Source organism: Pezoporus flaviventris, unplaced genomic scaffold (genome assembly GCF_033815535.1).
Source record: "Pezoporus flaviventris isolate CSIRO_AGI_PZ_B2104156 unplaced genomic scaffold, CSIRO_AGI_Pfla_v1 ptg000029l, whole genome shotgun sequence".
Taxonomy (NCBI): Eukaryota; Metazoa; Chordata; class Aves; order Psittaciformes; family Psittacidae; genus Pezoporus; species Pezoporus flaviventris.
In genome coordinates, this window is record NW_026892577.1 from 16,641,934 (window position 1) to 16,662,148 (window position 20,215).

Here is a 20,215-nt window from a genome sequence, read left to right on the forward strand (position 1 = left end):
GTTGAGCAATTCCTCTTAATGATGACCACAACAACTATGTGGTTTTGTTTTCCCAACTGCAAAATAATCACGAGAATATTTATTTATCTTCCTTACAGCTGTGAGGTTTAGTTAAGTCCTGTCAGGCACCTGGGACTCCTCAGATGAATGGTGTGACACCAAGCCTATTGATTACTAACAACTAGTTATTACGTTCTGGCTGCTAGCTACAAGTGGCCAGCAGTTTGAATACAGCCTATCACTCCACACTAGCTGCCCAGTTACCACTATTATTTGGAGCTCATTCTTATTATTTCTTTTCAAGACCAAGTAATGGTGTTTAATAGGCTTCCATGCCACTTGCTTGGAGATGTGTTGTAATTGCCTAAGTAGTAATTAGCAGAGCTCAGTAATGCTCAGCATGCTCAGTAACAACAACCACAAGGGGCTCTTCTGAAGATAGTGTAAAACCCCCCGGGCTGGTGCCACTTAGCACACAACAGGATGAAGAAAGTTTGGCCTTGTGTTTAAGACACTGAGATGTGAATTCAGAGACCCTGGCTGTAGTTGATGAAAGTTACTTAATTTCTGTTTTACTGTAGTTCCACAGTAATGGTGAGATTAACAGTAAATTCTGGGATGGTGAGACCATGTTCCTAACAACACTTTGAACATTTCATAGATGGACTCTGTTAGGTAGCCAGAGGGCTCTTCTCTAGTCTCTAAGCATCTGTACCACTTTGATTTTAATTCAGTATTTATGGTAAAGGACCTGATGAACCTGTTCTGTTCCCTGTTTTAATAGGGAGCATGACTTTGGGATAAATCTTTGGCTAACTGCAACACTGACGTGCCTGCCTTGGGGGAATAGGCTCTTTTGTGTTGTTATTGAAATTTTCCAGGCAGTACTTCATTGATGCTCCATGATAATATTTAGAGTATAGTGTGTCTAAGCTATGCAGTCCTGGCTTGAAGTTGGGTGACTATTCTGGGCCTTAGGAGGAAGCCCACAAGTGAAGGTATATCTGTTTTGAGAAAACAAGTGCATAAACTTGCAGTTGCTGGCTAGGACTCTGTGTTCAGATCTGATTTACATGTGCAAATGAACAGATGTGCTGCCGCCAATGTGTATTTGTTTCTTGGCAGCACCCATAGGTCAACGCTGAGCCTCATGTTACCTTGTTTCAGTTGGATTGCTGTGAGCTGTACATCCCTCATTGTCTCCTGAGTTGGGTACAGTCCAGAAATTAACCTACCCAACATTCCTTAGCAGTCTGCTTACATACTTCCAGTAACCATGTAAGAATCTGTTTCCCAATATGCAGAATGAGCAATTGAGTCTGCCATTGTAGAAGTAACACAAAGATACTGCAGAACTTGAAGAGTGTATGACCTATGTCTGTTAAGTCTTTGTCTTGATTTAATCTGGTTTTGAACATAAACATCAGGTTAATAATAATATCCTCCAGTTTTATATGCCATTTTTAGTCTCATATAGGAATTGCTTCTGGAATAACATGACACCCTGCACTCTTTGCAACAACACTGGTGGTTTTAAGATGTTTGGACAACTTAAAGACTAGGATATGCAGCGTCCTTTCTTGTAATGCTAAAGGCCAGGCAGGCACTCTGAGTGGAGCAGACCTTTGAAAAATAGAGGAGGTGTACCTGGGTTTTTTCTACTGCAGGGGACCGGCCACTGTCTCTGGTATGTTGATGCCAGGGTGTGTAACAGTTTGTGTGAGAGAGGTGGCAGTGGGGTAGTCATATTAAAAAGTGGCTTCAAGATGCAGAGCTGGTACTTGATGGACAGGTCAAGCTGCAATAGGTGAAACATACCTGGAATGTGAAGGAGAGTTCCACGTCAGGACTTTGGTACTTTAATTGTTTCCCTGGTGTGTTCGTTCCTAGAAAGAATAAGGTGGTTCTGTCCCAAGGAGCTATTCCATCCAACGTAAGAGGTTTTGGAGGAGGAGAGGATTTCTGTGCTTTGTACAGAGTATGTCAGCACTGATAACGAACTGTAGGAGTCTCGTCCCAGGAGAAGAAAGTCCTTATGAGAGAAGCTAGAGGAACCTGGAATTTTGGGTTTACCACCTGTTTGCTCTGGGCAGCAGCAGAGCTATTTAAGCACCAGTTACCAAAAGAAGGGTTGGGGATACTTGTATCTGTTTCCAGACTCCAAACAAAGAGGCAGCCTCTCTGTGAGGTGGGCCACAATCTTACTTTTTTGGCAGAGGCAAAGAAAATAATAACCATTTTCACCAGAAATCTCTCCAAGTCTCCAGCATTATCCTACACCCTAGGCGGGTAAAGAGCATTGTGTCCTTCCTCTGTGCTCGCTATAATCTCAGCTTGCTCCTGAAGAGTCAATCAAATAATTCACCTTGGAAAGCATGATGCCACTTAATTATAGTTTGACTAAGACCAGTTATGGTCCTCTGTGACCTAATTTGCTGCTACCAGCAAGTAACCAATACCTCAAGGCTGAGCCTGTTGCACCCACTAAACGTTTGTTGCTGTTGTTGCTATGCTCCAAAGCCATCCCCATTCTAGGTGATCTTTTCCCTGAAAACACCAAAGGAAAGAGAAAAATCTTTTTCAAACCAACCACCATTGTTTTTTCTCTTGAACCACATTCTAGTCTGGTCAGCATTCAAGTGTGGAAGTGTGTGGTGCCGTGGTTAAAGCAAGGGATGTGAGTCACAAGTCTTGAACTTGTAAATATTGGGATTTTTGACCCAAAGCTTCTGCATAACCTTGGGTAGATGACATGACCTGACAGTGGCACTCCTCACTTCCTCCACTCTGGAAGCCTCATCCATAAAAGCTGTCAAAAAAGAGGAATGCAGTAAATCATGTTTTAGGGTAAGACATTCCTCTCAAGTTTGGGTGGGACTTGGTCTGGCATGACTGTACTTTAGGATTGGTAATTGAGTATAAAGTACACCTGATAGATCTTAACTTTGATGTCCAGTGTTATCCATTTCTGTTCCTTTGCCACTTCATTATTTTTAGGGCTCAGGATCAACAGGCTTTGGTATGGTTCTGCACTGTGCATTACTTCAGCCACAACCTCAGCAAGGTCCAAGACATGTGATGTTTTGTACATTCCTGCAAGATATCTTGTGATTCTGGTCATTCTTTCAGGAGGTGTCTGTAGCACATTGCTGCATTTTCTTGCTAGGACAGGGCTGGAAACAATATGCAGCTCCTGCTGAATGGAGTGATGCAAATTATTTGAATAGATCTGTCTTCAATACTGGGATGGGTTCTCCATGTGTCCATGTCACTTGCTTTGTGTGACTAAGGTGGAAAAGTGGTGTCAGGTGTCTGAGAGCTGGATGGTGGGGATGTGTTCAGCACAAAGTTTATTTTGGTGAAAAGTCATGGTCCTAGCTTAAAAGGCCAGTTACCCTGGCTAAGCTATTGCTCTCACATTCGTCATTGTTGGCTTGTTTCTCCAAGGGTAAATTGGAAGTAGTCCACTTCTCTTCAGTGTCTTCCTGCACTAGTTTTCAAACTGAATAGACTGCTCCCAAAGGGCTCGTTCCTAGTTTCAAGCAGTGCCATGCACAGCTGGGACTGTGAACTGGGAAGTAGTGTCTGTTGATGTGTGTCTTGAGAACCTATCAGTACTGGATTGTATTCAACTATCTGTATCCTGATTAAAGAAGCTACAGTAGGCTGGAATACTGCAGCTATTAATCTTACTGTAAAACAGTTCCTATCTTAATTCCGTAGTAAATCATATTTTCCACATGATTCTCTTTGTTTTGACTAAAAACTGCTTTTTTAGATAGTCTGTAAATATTTTTGCATGTTAGTGGAGTTAGCTGAAGTACAAATAATACCCTTGAAAAAGCCTCAATGTTTTCAATATTTGTTTTGAAACACCTTTTCTGTCCAAAACTCAAAGAAAAGATGTTTTGAATTGAACAACGTATGTTTCAAGCCTAATTGAAACTTATTTTGACATATTTCTTTTACCTGAAAGATTTTTGGTTGTTGTTGACTTTTCCCTTGGCCAGCAAGTGAACCAAAAGATGACTTTTATTGCTGCTTTTATGTGTGGTGCATGCCATGGGCCTGTGATCAAATTTGCCCTGGCAGCCTTGCTCCTTCAGTCCCTGGAGGACTGAGATAAACTGGAGGTTTATCACACACTTCGTGTAAAAAGAACTCCTGTGCTCTCTCCTTCCTTCCCCACTCCATAAATCCTACTTTCTCAGGTATTTGCTCCCATAGCCAAGATGGCTGTGGGCACATGGGCTTCTGAAGTATTTCTTCTACCAGTCCCTTTACAAAGCAAAGCTGGTCCCCCTTTGCCTCTGTGAGAGGGTCTCGGGCATCCCTCACCTTTCTGGGCAGCAGCATGGGCCATGCCTTGGCTAAGCCAACAGATTTTAACTCAAACCACTGCTTAGCTGTCACCCTGTGATCTGTTCCCAGCCTGTATGCAGGGAACATGCTATCTTCTCATTTGTGACTTGGGCCTCATAGTTTCTGAAGCAGGGAAGAGCTTTCTGTGCTGTTTCTCCCTGGTGCTGCACCAGGGAGCCAGTGACTGGGTTGTGGGTGGGTTGGTTTGGTTGCTAAAATGTAAGAGAAAACGCATACAATTTGTTAATAAGAGTGTCTTTGTGGGCTGTGTGAAGGATCTGCATGTGCCTCAGCTCCTCTTAAATATCACTACTCCTTCCTGGTTCAGGGCATGTGTCCTGTTTAAAGTTGTGTTACCTCCCACATCTTAAAGCTCAATTTAATTCCTTTGCAGTGTGAAGCACACTGAGTGAGCTCAGTAGGTTACACCTCTTGCAGCATCACCTCGCTCATGCTGCACAGTAAACAGAGTTTGCTGCTGCTGCTTGGGTCATCCATGTGCATTTGTATTCATCATTTTGTAATTTTTTATCTGATGTACCTAAGGTCATTATAGGGTCCTGGCTATTGCCATATGAGTAATTCACAATCCACAATGCAGTGATTTCCTTCCCCTCCAATAACTCCATCACAGATGGAGGGAGCAGAAGTAATATGAGTTTACTTAGAAAGAGGCCACTGGATAAAGAAGAAGCTGAACTAATTCTCCTTTTCTCCTTTTTAAAAGCAGCACTAAAGAAAATAATAATTATATTCTCATTGTTGGGACACTGCCACTTTACAGGACCTTATTTTTGAAATCCTCCACGCTTCAGCTGACCCCATTTTTCCTTACCTCATCATAGTTTCAAGTTATCATAATTTTAGGCATCAGTGCTGAGCTGCCAAATAGATCCCCAGAAAATTGTTATTGACAGGAAAGGACTTATTAAACTGGCAGATACTTGAAGAGTCAGATTCTCATGCAAGCAAATCTTTTATGTTGATATTTAATGTTTTGATTTGAGACCTAATAACTTTAAATGGCTACATATAAAAATTAATTACAACCTAATAAATTTGTTTATAATGAGTAATGCAATAACCACATAATTAACAGTGATGATTCAAGTTAATATGATCAATATAGCTATAAATTAATTATAGATTATATATTTATTGACCCAGAATCATGATCAGCCTCTAAACTGCTGATATAGGAATCTCTGATGTTTCCAGTACTTTCTTTTTCAACACAAAACCAATATCTGAGTCCCAAATGCAAGAGTAGGAGTTGGTAAGTTACTTGAACATGCCTGTAAACCAGGCAGTCTTAGGTTTTATGTGACAAACTGTTTCAGCAGCTTACTAATTTCTAGCCTGTATGCTGCAGGGTAATCAGTGCAATTCCCAGGAAATCCATGAAGGTTTTAATGAGCCGTGACATGTTCAGTGCACAGTCAGCATGAAGCAGGGCAGTGTGAGGAAGCTTTTGGCAAGGGCTGATGCACATAGATACTGGTTCATGAGGAGCCAGCTGCTAATCCTGACACTTGCCCAGGGAACTCGAATAGTGGAAACTCTGTACCACCTCAATTCAGCTCTTTCTCTATAAAATTCATGTATCCACAATCTATGCCATTCATAAATACCTTTGCTAAACAAGCTTCCCCGCACTGGTGCTGGTTTAGGATACTCAGTGTAGGTGTTTCTGCTACAACACTTTCGTTCTTTGTTAGAGGACTGAGATTACCCCATCCTCTAATTTTTCCAAGGTTAAATTTTTGCAAAAGTCACTGATCTTAAAGGTATTTATCCCGTTGGTTTCTGGGTGTGTGGATCAAAACCTTCACTTAGCTAAAGTAATTCTGACTTTTTGTAGATGCTCACTCTTGTGGTTTTGTAACCACAAGAGCAAAAACCTGGATATATTCTCTTGAGTTTTAGAGCTCCACTTTTACACTGCACTATTGATAGATATTTAGGAAGTAAAGCTACATGCTGATGAACCACATCCATTGTAAGCTGGCAGCGTCATCTCAGTGACATACATAAACAAAATTGGGGACAAAAGTGACTACTTATTTGGGCCCAAGGAAATTATGTTCACTTCACATTCCAGTGTCCTAGATGTAATACTTTTGACTGGGAGCTACTTTATTTTTTTAATTTGGTGGCCTGGTGCTTTGGATTGCTAATCTCAAACTTTAAATGAATGATTTTATTTAATCCATTCTAAAATGTAAAGCTATGTATCATATTCTTGCAAAGTCAAAGACAAAGAAATTTCAGTGGACATTTAAGAGAATCCAACTCCTCAGTCAGATACCTCCCTCTGCTACTCAGACTTACAGTACTGAGACTCTATAAATAAAACAGGAGTGAATGAAAACTCAAGCAAAATTTGTAACAAGCAAAAATCATTTGTAAAGAAATGATATCTTTTATTAGGTCAGCTAATGCAGCTAAAAATAAGAAACAGACATACTTTTGTGTACACAAACAAACTGGATTTGTTTTTTGTTGAATAAACACTCATGTATTAAATTGAACAGAGAAAAGGGACAGCTACTGGTGGATGGGGTGATCTTTTAAGTTCTTTTTTTCTGAAGTGCTGTTAGTATCATGATGAAGAGACTTTCCCAGTGGGCTCTTTGAATTGCCTGGATTCTTTTAACAGTAGTTCCTTTCCATTGAAAACATGCTGAGTAGTAGCAAAAAATTTGGGGGAACAAGCACTGGGGGATGATGAACTGAGAATTATGGCGAAAGTAGCCCAGAAACACGATGCAGTGGCTTTCAAGAGGTTCCTCCCTTCCTTCCCCCCAGCTTAAACCACACAAAAACACATCCTAGGTGGTCGAGGAGGCATTGCCTAGAAGTACAAATTGCCTGAATTGCACATGTGATTGTTATACTGGGATAAAGGCTGGAGTCGGGACAAGAGCAGATCCTGCTCCTTCAGTACTTGTACTTTTTGAAAGCCAATTTGGCAAGCAGCATAACAAGAGCCTAACAAGTAGATGGACATATGGGGAGGCAAAATAATTGTGCATTAGGAATACTGTGCAGATGTGAGCTGAAGTAAGGGCGTAACTCCATATGGCACAATGCTGACCTTCAGTTAGTGTGTGAATGACAGTACGCGGTGTGGGTTGCACCATCTGATGGTTGCTGTACTGGGAGCGGGGCTGAAACCAGACAAAACTGGATTTACACAGATCATCTGCTTCCTAGAAAACAATACAGCAGCTACCGACAGCTGTTGTGCCTGAGATCATCCTGGTATTAGCACACCTTGCAACTCTGACACCTTCCCTAAAACAGTGTATACCATGCTTCTGGAAAAAATACCTGCTATTACCACTATTAAAATGGAGGTTGCTCTTAATCCCTGTTAATCTCCTGTGCAAGGAGAGCATAGGTGAGCATGCCTGATTTCTGTCCATGTTCCCTATGGTTTAAAAGCCTTTATATGCCTTTGGCGAGGAAATTACTTAGTCCTTTCAAACACAGAATATTAAAAATCCTGTGGTTAGCATATTTCTTTGCAGAACATCATGGATTTTTTTTTTATATAAACTAATGACAGAGGGGTGTGCATATTAGGTAAAATACCCGTGTTATTGGGGAAGTGTGATGAGCAGAGGACTTAGTTCTTCAACCTAGAAATCCTTTGATGAAATATGCTTGATAAGTCCAAACTGCAATTTACAGTCTATTACCAATTGTTCCTCCCTTTCCCTTTAGTCTGTTAATACTTACACTAGCTAAGGATTCGGCCTCATTTTATCAATGGCTGCTTGAAGTACTCAGGAGGATTTCCTCCAGTGTTCACCAGAAGTCTTTGATATATGAGATTGTAGGCTAATGCCAATAATCTTTTGTGAGGAAGTGTCACAATACATACATCGATCATCCAAGCCTCTATCTGTCAGACTCTCCCAACCCAAACGTATTTTTTATGACACAGTGCGGCGCATGGCCTTTAAATTACCCATCTGTCTGACAAATCAGTGAGTGTGGCAGAAACTGGCAGCAGTTTGACGTCGCCTATCACTTTAACTGAAGTGAAAGTAATGCAAACAGATTTATGGGATCCCCTTTGATTATAGACTATGAATATATTTGGAATTCATGTTTGGGAAAGAGACACAACAGAGAGGCAGAAAAGGCTTGTAAGCAAAAGCACTAGTGTTGGGTTTGTAGCTTTGCTTTTACTGTGAGCGAGATTGTCCTTATTTTTTTCTCTCCCCATAGGGTGCATTTAATCTGAATACCTCTGACTTCCTCTTTTTTCCTTCTGGGTGATTATTTAGCTGTTCTAAATTCGTATCTTTAAGAAAACTCAGCCTTGATACTTCTAAATGTATTTGAAGTACAGCTATTAAATATATCTGTGACATTCATTGCATGGCAGTAAATACTGCTGAATTTCCAAGTGTGCTCTAAATACAATGGAGCACAACAGAAGACAAATAGCTAACAAGGGTGGCTGCTCACTCCAGTGCTGGTGAGGACTGAAGTTATGTGATGGAGCAAAGTATTGACTTGGTTTTATTGATCCAATGGTTTATCTTTGTTACAGAAGTGACCAAGACCTTGACTTCTTGCCTTTTGCTTCCATGCAAGGCTCTGGCCCCAGTGTAGTGTTGTCTTGCACCTGGTTCATAACTAAAATGTACTGTAACAAGCCTGGATTTTTAGAAAGAGGATTTTATCCTACTTATTGATACTGTTGTTTAAGTGCAGTGGTGAATTGTGATGGTGAAAGCTAGGATGGAGAACTACTGAGTAGGTCTCACATACAGGCAACAAGATGCCCATTTAAACAACTCTTGGCTGCAGCTGGGCTTTTGCAGCCCTGAGCCATCCGATCCAAGTAAGTGGGACAGTGGTACCCTTTGGAGATTAGTACATTTGTTGAATCATTTTCTGAGCTCTCTGGAGCTTATTTAAGCTTCTCCTGATACACTACTTGGCTTTCTTCAGAGAAGCCACAAACTTAAGCAATCCCCTTCTTTTTAAAGAAATAGTTTTCATGAACAAGTCATTTAACAAAACATAGTTGTGGTTCGCCTGTGATGCCTTATGCCTGGATTCCAGGGGAAATTGTGATTTGTGGGGTTGCCACAGAAACTCATCCTATTCCCTAAGCATTTTCAGAGTTTTGTCATGCCAGGCAGCACTGATTTAGCAGCCATCTGTCACTGATGTACTCCCCTGTTATCACAGCCGTTGGTAGCTCTGGGGATCCTGATCTACAGATGCTTAGCTCTTAGATAAGCTCTTCTAAACCTGGAGTCTTTCTCCTGAATTTTGCTTGGGAGATGTTGGCATAACCTTGAGCTGAACTTGGTTTGTTTATTCCAGTGTGCAACCTAAACCTCTGGTGTCATCGCATCATGGCTCTGCAGGTCTTTCAAAACAACGGAGGGAAGATGCCTTCTGGGACAGATATTTTCTAAACAAACCAGTTTTTCTCCTTTTCCCTCAGTTAATGTTTGTCTTGAAATGAAAGAAAGAGGTAACATTCCCCTCTATGCTAAGCTGTAGAGGTTGTCATCATTAAGATGATTGCTACATGGACCAAAACGGGCTTGCTGCGCAAAGGAGAAGGTGCTAGCAGATGGAGTTCATCACTGATGGGATGGGTACTTTCCAGCCCGCAGTTCTTATTTGGAAACCACATCCCAGCTCCTGTAAATGGGGTTTTGGCTGTGTCACTCCTGCATTTCAGGCAGTTTTCATCTTCAGTCTTTGTACATGACAATGAGAGGCCTTTTGACTTCAAGGTGCAGGCTTCTGCCAAGCTTGTGACAGCTGGGTTCTTGCACAAGCATCTCCTCCCACCTCCATAGGTGAGGAGGTGGAGACAGTGGTGCCAAGTGCTGCATTTCCTCACACAAGGTTGTCTGCAGGATTTCATGTGGCCTCCACAAAAATAGTGGGGCAGTTTGTAACAAAAGTCAGGGGTCATGGGGATGAGTAAGTAGAGCAGACAGTAGAGATCTTGGTGTCTGAGGTTGCCATGTAAGTTTTGAAGTGCCTGGGAGCCTTTGGCTGCTCGCCACAGCAAAAGCTTAGGTGGTCTTTTGGATCCGTCTTTCTTCCTGTCTGGAACTTAGTTAGTTGTAACCTATGCAAAGCTTTCCTATGCAAAGCTTTCCTTTGGCTAAAGGAAACCCTGACATGTTTGCATTTACCCGCTAGTTGACTAGAACATTCCCAGTTCTTGGTGTTTTTTCAAACCCAAGCTACTCCTGTTTTAAAATCTCCATCCACAGTTCTCCCATCACGTTCTGCCTGCCTGCATTCCACATATATTCTGAAAACATACTCGTTGGAAAACTGTTTGTGCAAGTCCCACACCTTGTTGGTTTTAGTGAGGGAAGCCAAATCTACACTGGAGCACAGAAAACAGATGTACTATCCCAGTGCACTGTTCAAAGCACAGACAGCAGCTAGGCTAGCATCACTGTGAAAAGCAAAGCTACAGATGGTGTCTTTGCTAAGGTTGTTCCTCTGGTATAATCCTGTGTCTACTATGAGGTTATTGTCAAGCACAGCTTTGCTGGTCAGAGATCTCACCAAGGCAGGTATGACTATTGTCATACACAGTTCCACCACAGTTCCTGGAAGCATTAGTTTCTAGTGCTGATCTTTATTACAATATGGTCTGAATGTCATGTTTAGGACACAGTGAATGATAACTGGATGAAGATCTCTATGTGCAGCCTGGCCCCTCTGCTTGTAGTCCCTTTGGCTAGCTTCTGCTGAGTCAAAACACCTGCGTTTTATGAATAATGAATTTTTCTTTACCTCCAGGGAAGATGCATGAACTTCACTCGAGTGAAATCGGATGGAACCTCTGCCCCTTACAGCCCACCACCAAAGCTGCCGCGGCGTGAGGAGGTTCCTCTCAACAACGCTCCAAGGAATCATTCTTCTCCTGTGTCTCTGCAGCCTCCCTCCAGGCAGCCACCTCCTGGACCACCCCCATCCCGAGTGCCTCCTGGACCTCCTCCTTCACGCCCACCACCACAGCCCATGGCTTAGAGTGCAGCAAAACCCTGATCGACAAAACATGTCTCTGCTGAACACAGCATATTTATTGAGTATCGGTTTACAGTTAAAGATATCAGAATTTGTTGCTGGTCAGCAAAAAAAAAGAAGAAAAAATGAAAAAAAAAGGAAAAATTGCCAAGTGTCAATTTTAGTGTATGAATATATTTATACCACACGTGCTGAGTAAACATTCAGTGGATAGATTCAGAGCTATGGGATATAGAAACAAACCAAAGTGAATCATCTAGATACAGTAGCAGCTTTATATGTACACAGTTGAAGATCTATTTACATATGACATTTGTCTGGCTTGGTATGTCAAATCATTTATTAATAACTTTAGCCAGTACATGTGCATCAGCTGTTTTGATAGCTGCCACCTGCAAGTTGGTTAAACATAGTTCATTGAGAAATTTGCTTTCTTTTCCCCAACAGTACTGCATCCAGGTGATAATATGGAACAATAATTGCAAAGATAACTTTCTGCCTTTGGTTCTGCAGGTGGAATTTCCATGGAAGTTTACAAGAAGGCTATAACAATAATGAGGTAAAATGAGACTATGTGCCAATAATCAAGCAACAGTAATGTAGCGTGGAAGAGGGGTATCTTTTTTTGCTGAGAAAATTGGGTTTGAACCTGCCATCTCTGCATATGTTTAGACTCGGTTGCATAGGATAGCCACTGATGGCCAGGGTTCAGATTTGTCCAAAGTTCAGAGGAACATTGAAAAAAATACCCCAACATTTTGGCCAGGTGTTTAGTTTTTATTTACAGAAAACAAGTTCTAAAATGGAGCAAACATTCATGCGATTTGAGTATGAATGCTGTAATATGCAAACAGCATGTATTATTTTTATCAGCAGCATTGAGGGATTCCAGTACTGTTTAATTAGATAAATTTTCTTTTGATTTTACTGCCAAGCGGAACTAGATCCTCTTGTGATTAAAATATGTATTCCTCTATAAGTAGCTCTTTCTTTAGACAGCCCAGATCCCACTAAATGTAACCTTGCAGTCTACCTGTGGTCGAGAGGCATGGCATGAAGTGTCAGCATGAGCTTTTGTCCCTGTTTTATATATTGTTTGGCTAGAGTACTTCCAAAACAGTGTGACTGCTCACCTCTGACCTTCATTCTGTGTGTCACCAGAAAGTGATGGGAGCACCCACACAGAGGTGGGAATTTATGACGCGGGATTGTGGGACAGCCCATGAATAGTGTTCACTGAGCAATACGTGAATGGGTTGTGCCCAGATCGTTCCCTAGTGAATCAAAATAACACCTGAGCTTGCTTTTTCTTTGCCACTACCTATGGTATTGGAGAGGGTGGCTGCCAATTCCCATGCTGGTTTGCTTTGGCACTGCCTGTGTTATTAGGATAGTTGTAGAAATAATGTTTATGTTGCATTATGACACAGCATATACCTATCTCTCCATCTGTGTGTAGGTGGGGGTGTGTAGCACATCACAGTAGTTACTGGCACATAAGTCTAAGATAAAACACTGACAGTATCATGCAGTTACTCCAGATTTCAGGCCTCTTCATGCAGTTGTTACAGACATATAAAATTGCGCTGGTACAGAGATCAGGCTTACTGTTTCCAGTGGAAGTTCCACTTGCAGAACACCATACCAAGCTCTCATCAGTCTATGCTGATCACTGTGACATGCCGTGTGTATGCAGCTGAGGCTGTCAAAGATAAACTCAGAAGAACCACAGAGCCTCTTTCTCCTCTTGCACTGCTCTGCTCTTGAGTTATACTCTTACCTCATATATATTGGTGCAAGTAGTGGCATCATAGTCATAGGTGCCTGCTGGCCTTGGAGCTGTTCCTAATTTAGGTCTAAGCCAGCAAAGCATTTCTGCATGCATTAAAATGTCCTGCAGGTCGAGAGGAACATCCTTATGCCCAGTACTTTGCTGACCTGTGACTTCATTGTAATCAGAAAGGAGAACTGGGGGGTACTCAACCTTCTCCTCATTCATTTTAGTCACTTGAATAGGGTCTGCATAATTTGTTTCATAAGAATGGATTTCTGTTTGGAGGAGAAAGAAGTGTGTGTGTGTGTGTCTGTGTTTGTGTGGGGGAGCTGTGTTGGGTTTTGTTTGGTTTTTCTTCCTTTACAAAAATTGCTCAGAGTAGCACTGCTATGAATGGAAAGGCCTTTTGCAGCCAGCGTGACACACAGTCACAGGAGTAAGCTTTAGCTAATGAAAAAGCCTGGAAGCCAGATTTTGTATTGTCTTGCACCTGTACAGATCTTGAGGGCAGTCAGTAGAGTTGTTTCAGATTTGTACTGATTTGTATTTGTTAATGTTGGTAGAACTTGACTTACTTCCAGTAAGAATGGAGGTGTTGGCTTAGGGAGGGCTTCTCACAGTAACATATCCAACATGCCTGGTTTTTGCAGGTGAAAGGAGTAATATTCTTTGCTGGTATAGCCAGTCTTGCAGAGATAACAGATATTAACAGTTTCTGCATCCCTATCAAGTGCAGCGAGAATAGGAGTGGTTTGCACTTCCAGTGATGAGATCTCTGTATGATAAAGCACCATCAATTTGAAAATTAGATTCAGCATAAATGGAGTTTCCAGCATTTTCACTGTATAAAATCAAGCATTTGGTGTGTAACTTGTGTTTTGGCTGCAGCTTCTGCAATAGGAGCGCTGCAGGTTTAGTTTGCCAGTGAAGTGGGAAGAAGAAAAAGTGAACTTGAACTGAATTGCCTTTGCAAAGGTGGGGGGCAGTGAATACGCTACACTGGCTACAGAAGGGCCTGTTAGTTGTCTAGGAATGTGCCCATTTGCAGTGATCTCAGACACTATAACAATGCAGTAGGAGAGAATGGTTGCTACTTTATTGTCTGTTGAGCTTGAAACTTACTTGGGGCAAATCAAATCAGAATAAGCCAACTGAAATCAAGGCAGTAATACTGGTGTCTACCAGCTGAGACCTGGCTCAAAATAAATGGACAAAATCCCTCCAACTGGCTTGATATTTCAAGATTTGTTATAGTATGCTTGTATGTCAGTTTTGATTATAGTAAATGTTAAGAAATGCTAAGAAATGTTCTCATGTGGGATGATCGTCCTGTATTTTCCAGCATATAGCATCAACCAAAACTTGCAAAAAGTGGATATCTAATGCTTCCCCAAATCCAAGAGAAAAATGTGGATTAGGAGGATCTTTGGCTAACAGCACAGATGTGACATGGCAGAAAGCGCAAAGCAGCAGTGATGGAAACCCCATGTGTTTAAAGCTGATACAGAACCATGTTGATCAAAGCGTGTTTATGGCCATCTTTCAACCTCAGTGCGTGTATTGCCATCTGTGAGAGTAGACTGCAGAGCAGACGGTCCTAAATGTAAAGGGGGGGGGGGGGGGGGAGAAAGGAAAAGAATCAGCTCCTCGTCTGAATGAGTGAGCATAACAATGAATGACATATTTCCTGAACTGTACCAGTTCAGATGCATGTGCACCTGGTGCTCCTGATGCTTTTTACTCCTGTTGGTCTTTAGACAACATGATCAGTAATATGCTTTCTCTCTTTATTTGTATGTTGGTTTTATTGTTGTTATTTCATTTTGGGTTTTTTTTTTTAGAAAAACACATTTCACTGAGAAAACAGCCCTACTTCTGTAAATATAGAGTTTAATTTGGAGGAGACAGCACACTTCAGGATGTTACTGCTGGACAGTTATTTATTAAAAGGGGTTAAGGTGAATAAATACAGGTGGCTCAGGATACATGCATGCAAGTGTGATAATGCAGTATAGCATTTTCAGTTCTCTGTAGTTTTTAGGGAAGGGGAATTTTTGGGTCATCCTAGTTTGTTTAGAAGTTTGTTACTAATCTGATACTTTTGAATAATGCAATAGACTCCTAACATATAACAGTGCTTGAACAGATGTGTAGATTATGATAGATTTTATGGGTTTTTGGGGGGAGGGGGTAGAGAAGGAAAAATGTTCTAGTTTTTAAGGGGAAAAAAATGTACTGTACTAAACTTTTTTTAGAAGAACATAAGTGTTTTCAGAAACAGTGGGGATGTGGGCTGATAGCTGGGGCATGGAGGTGAGGGACAGAGGAAGCAGTTGGATTTTGGGGGGACAGAGAAGTTTTACATGGGTGTGTGGGTTTGTTCCTGTTACATGTGGTACAAAGTTCTGTAACTGACATGCTGCTTCCACATCATAATCCTATAATCTTTATAGATTTTATGCACCTGCTCCATTTTTCTGAGAAAACTTTGCAAATGTAATGCCTGCATGCAAATGTGGGAGATGTAGCCAAAATGTTATAATCCAACATAATGTAGTCTTAATGGATTCAAAATCAACAATAAAAGTGCTTACTGGTTAAACACTACAGAGAATTCCATTGCAGGATTATTTTAAGAAGGGACAAGCTTTGTCTGTACTTCGTTTGTGATCAGCTCAGCCACCTAATGGTCAGGTGGAGAAAGCAGGGTTGGGCTGTCAGAATTCCTATGGTCAAGTTGCTACCCATTCATTATTTGACTGGAGACAAGGCTATGTTCTGTGTTTCAGTTTCCAGTTTCTAGCCTGAGAATTTCAGTGTTTGCTTAATTAATTCAAAGGTAAGCCATTGTTTGTTGGAAACCCTTTCAGATCTCAGGTAAGCAGGGTAGAAATGCTGAGTAAATTTTACTGGAGTCAGTCCTCAAACATAGATTAGCACATGGGGCGGGGTATGAATTTACAGCGACTGTCTTGAAAAGTTGTCTAATGCAAAGTAGAAGCCACCCAAGACAAGATGTTAGAGCTTAAGACTTTAGCAAAGAGAAATACTATGGCAAATCCTATACCTATGGAGCCTGGAGTCAACAGGTATCAAACACAACTACTGTTTTAGGAGTCTTGCCCGAAGGATGCAGGACTGGATCTTAAGATCACCTTCTCCCTCACTACCTCTGAAACTAGTTTTCTCTTCCCTCTGTGCTTCTAATGCTTCCTCTGTATCTCTTTGAACCCCATTGAAGATTGGGGCTGGGGGGGGAGTGGGGCTCATGGAAACATAAGACAGGCAAGAAGATCAACAGTGGTAGGCCACAAAAATCTCCAACCCTATCAGGCTGCAATTATGGGTAATCAAGGCTGCTGCAGAGCTGCTGAGCTGTGCTATGCACTCAGTCTGCCCAGCATGGCAGCCACAGCCCTGCGTGCAATCGGAAAGGAGGCTTGTCCTTGCACACATGCAGTCCTCTGAACCCGTGTGAACCTCATCTCCAAAAATGGCAGGCACTGGTTTTTGGGGGTATGGTAGCCACATGAAGTCAGGTAGGAGCTGCATGGTGGCTGAAGCAGGCATCGCCCTCCCTTCTTGGGAGCTCCAACTCTGACTGTGCTGCTAATGGGAGCTAAAATCCTTTGCTTTGAGATGTGCTCCTCCCTTGTGGAGTCAGGGGCTCAGACAAAGAGCCTGCCTTTCTCTCACTCTACTCCCCAGACTGGCAAGACAATACTCACACAAAATGGTTTTGTGGCCTTTGCTCTTTTTTGTTCCTCCATCTGCTTCTTACGCAAAAAGCAGGGCCAGGCTCTCGAAGGAGATCAGATAAACAAAAGCGGTCCTGGAGCCAAGGCTCTGGGCATTTTTGTTCTGCATTAACAAAAACCTGACACTGGCTGCAGATGTGGTTGGTTAGGTTTATGCATGCCTAAGACAACAAAGTTAAGATTTGACCTGAACTTCCCCGGAGATTGGGAATGTGCAGATCCAGGATTTTGGTTTCGGATTTGTCTATAAATAACCTCTAGCGCTGATGTAGCATCTTTTCATCAAACATACTTTACAGTCTCAGGAGTGGCATTTACATGTGGACATACACCAGCATACCCTATTTGGCTACATGGAACTCAGCAGCAAGAATATTACTGGCTGCAGCAATCTGAGCTAGGAACTGAAAAAATGTCTTTTACCCCTATCCTCCCATTCCTTAGGAAACCACAGGCAGAGCATGTTGCCTGTGCTGGAAGTTGTCTCATCTTTACTCTCTGAATGTGCTTTGCCCTTTGGTTTAGTACTCATGTCAGGGTTCTGCCTCAAAGTTCCCCCCCTCGTGCACATTGAGGACCCCACTTTCTACTGCAAGGGAGGCTACATGAAGTTTCCTAGCTAAGTATCACTTTGATTCCTGCTTGACTGCAGCCCAGGAGAATAGTGAGATGATGAGATTGAGATGAAAGAATTCCCTGACAGAAATGGAACATCCTGCTGAGTGGTTTTGCTTGTGACATAGATAGAGAAATGTTTCCTTTTAAGCTTTCAGAGGTGCAGGATTGTTGTTCGTGGATAAAACTTCATTGCAGGTCCTCAGAAAACCCCATCTGTGTCTGCCACAGAGTTCAATGTTGTAAACTCTCTTCATGCCAGCCTGTCAACTGCCATGTAGCACCGTGCCGGTGTCCTCCTGCATCCTGCCTCTGGTCCGTGATTCTTGGGTTCAGACTGTCTGTTTCTTCATGATAGAAATAGGGGTCCTTTAGAAATGTCTTAGGGTCTGTGACCTAGAACACCTCATATTGGAGATAAACACTTTTCCCTGCGGTGGCAGAGGGATAGGGATTTAAAGCATGAGTCTTCCCAGAGGGCGCAGGGAAACATAGCAGCCAGGACATAGCCACATGTAATAAACAAGCATGCATTTGACTGAATAAAGCTACTCCTTCCTCACTGATCATGGCTTATGTACTGTCAGGTTAAAATACTAAAAGCCCTAAAATGTTTTCTAGTTTCTAGTTTTTTGGTACACAGGAAGATGTTTTGAGCTGAAAACAGGAGTCCCAAGATACCCTTTCGTCATCAAAAGCACATTTGGACAACCAAAGCCAGTGGGAAAATATGGCAAGCATATGTGGCAGCCCAACCTCTTCAAAAACACAACTGTGGCTGCTTTGTGCCTCTCTTCCCTTGTGCATTAATAACAGCTTAGTTAAAAGTGAACATGCCTAGAGGTAGGGGTTAATCCTGGTCATCTTTAGGTTTTTTTTCCTATTGTTTTCTGGATCTCTGGTCCTCCTGTGTAAGGTCTGTTGTGTACTTTGGTGATAAGGGGATGCCAATGCAGTAGTGAGACTGTTAAGCCTGGTTCCAACTGGGAAATCCTGACATGTCCTCAGCAGGCAGGTGCCTTTAGAAGGCAGTTAATAGCTCTTACAAGCTATAGTCATCATGACGGTAGATTTGGGTCTACTGAGTGTCACCAGGAGTCTTCTGCTCCAGGAATGCACACAGCCCATATCTGAGACACCACAAGTGACAGCCTGTCCACCAGGACAGTCATAGAGACCCTGGTGGGGTCTGTCGCCTCCAAGGCTAACAGATTCAGTCAGGTACTATCAGTGCCTTGCAGCACTTGTCACTCTCTAGGGGAAAAAGTAAGCAGGGAAAGACTGTAACTCTGCAGGCTCTTGAGTTTCCCAGTCCTATGTCTATTTTTGCCAGTACTAATGGTCTCCATCACTGAAGTGACTCACAGGTCAAAATAGGAAATAGCTCATTTCCCTCCCAGCCACATGCAGGAGCAAAGGAGCAAGTCTGCCTCTAACCCAAACCATCTGAACCCAGCACTGTCCCCAGAAGAAAAGGCAGGATGCTTCTCAGGTGGCCCCAGTCAGCAGCTCTACCATGATCTCCTGAAAGGGAGATAAGGAGGGTGAGTGTTCTTCCTGAATCCTGTTATTTTCCTGAGTTGTGCATAGGTGATGATTGTCTGCCTGCCAGGGCCCTGAGCTGGAGGCTGCTGGTGCTAACAGGGGCACTGAGGAGTTGACAGAGCACCCCTGAGTTCACCGACTCTGCAAACTTGTTTCTGTGGGGTGGCACAGCCAGCATTAATCCTTTCCTTCCCTCTTGTGATGCTACTGCAGGCAAATGAGGCTATGGCTGTTTCTCTGCCCTTTGTTATGACTCAGCTTCCTTTGCTGTGAAGACAGAGCCCAGCTCTGGCTGTATGAACTGTACAGCTCAGCTCTACTCGCCAGGCTTTCCTCTCTGGGTACCTTTGCAGATCCCTCTAGGGCAGAGGGAAGAGGCAGGAGAGGCTCCTTGTGCTGGCCACGCACATGACTCATGTCTGGCATTCTGTTATTTTTGGTAGTTCAGGAGCAGCCCCAACTCAACAGCAGGAAATAAGTATGAAAATAACTTGTCAGTGTGTTTGCTGTGAAGCAAACTGAACAATGTCTCTGCCAAGATCTGGCCCCAGCAGCCCCTTTTCTAGTTGGCTTTTGAAGAGCTGCACATAGAGAATGAGCTGTGGAGAAGCACTTGCCTCTGCAAGCCTGCTGCTGCTCAGACAGCTGGCTAAGGGCAAGTGTCAGCCCCAGAGCCTGTTGTTGTAGGGTTTGTCCAGTGAGAGCTGATAGCGCCTTTTCCTGCATGGATGCTGTGAGACCTGAATCAACGCCAGCTAGATTTTCCTTGGCAGGGCTGTCACCTGCATAATGGAGGCCACTGCACACAGGCACAGGCACATTATGGCACATGGTACCGACTCAGAGTGGCCATTTGGACTACAGCCGCTGACAGCACTCCATGCTCTGGTAAGGGCAGCGCTCACCATGGCAGAGGAGTGGATGACAGCCATGGTGGTCGGGGAGGCAGGCCCAGCTAGAGGGCAGGACTTGATAGCCTATTTCCCACAGTGGAGCAGCTTGCTTGGAATTCTGCAGAGCAGACTGCGAAACTGGCATTGCTTTAAAGAAAAAAAATAAATAAATACTTATTTCAAGCTGATTTTGCTGTGAAACCCTGCTTAAACCAGCAGTTCCAGCAACACCC

The 20,215-nt window shown here is 42.8% G+C and overlaps 1 protein-coding gene across 1 annotated transcript in view; it reads left to right on the forward strand.

The window, feature by feature from the left end:
• The window catches only part of ANTXRL (ANTXR like), a 57,286-nt gene extending 41,511 nt beyond the window's left edge, over positions 1-15,775 (forward strand). The window contains exon 18 of the mRNA XM_061459270.1: positions 11,170-15,775. Coding sequence (XP_061315254.1) covers positions 11,170-11,400 — 231 coding nt within the window. The 3' untranslated portion in view covers positions 11,401-15,775. The remainder of the gene's footprint in view (positions 1-11,169) is intronic.
• The last annotated feature ends 4,440 nt before the right edge of the window (positions 15,776-20,215 follow it).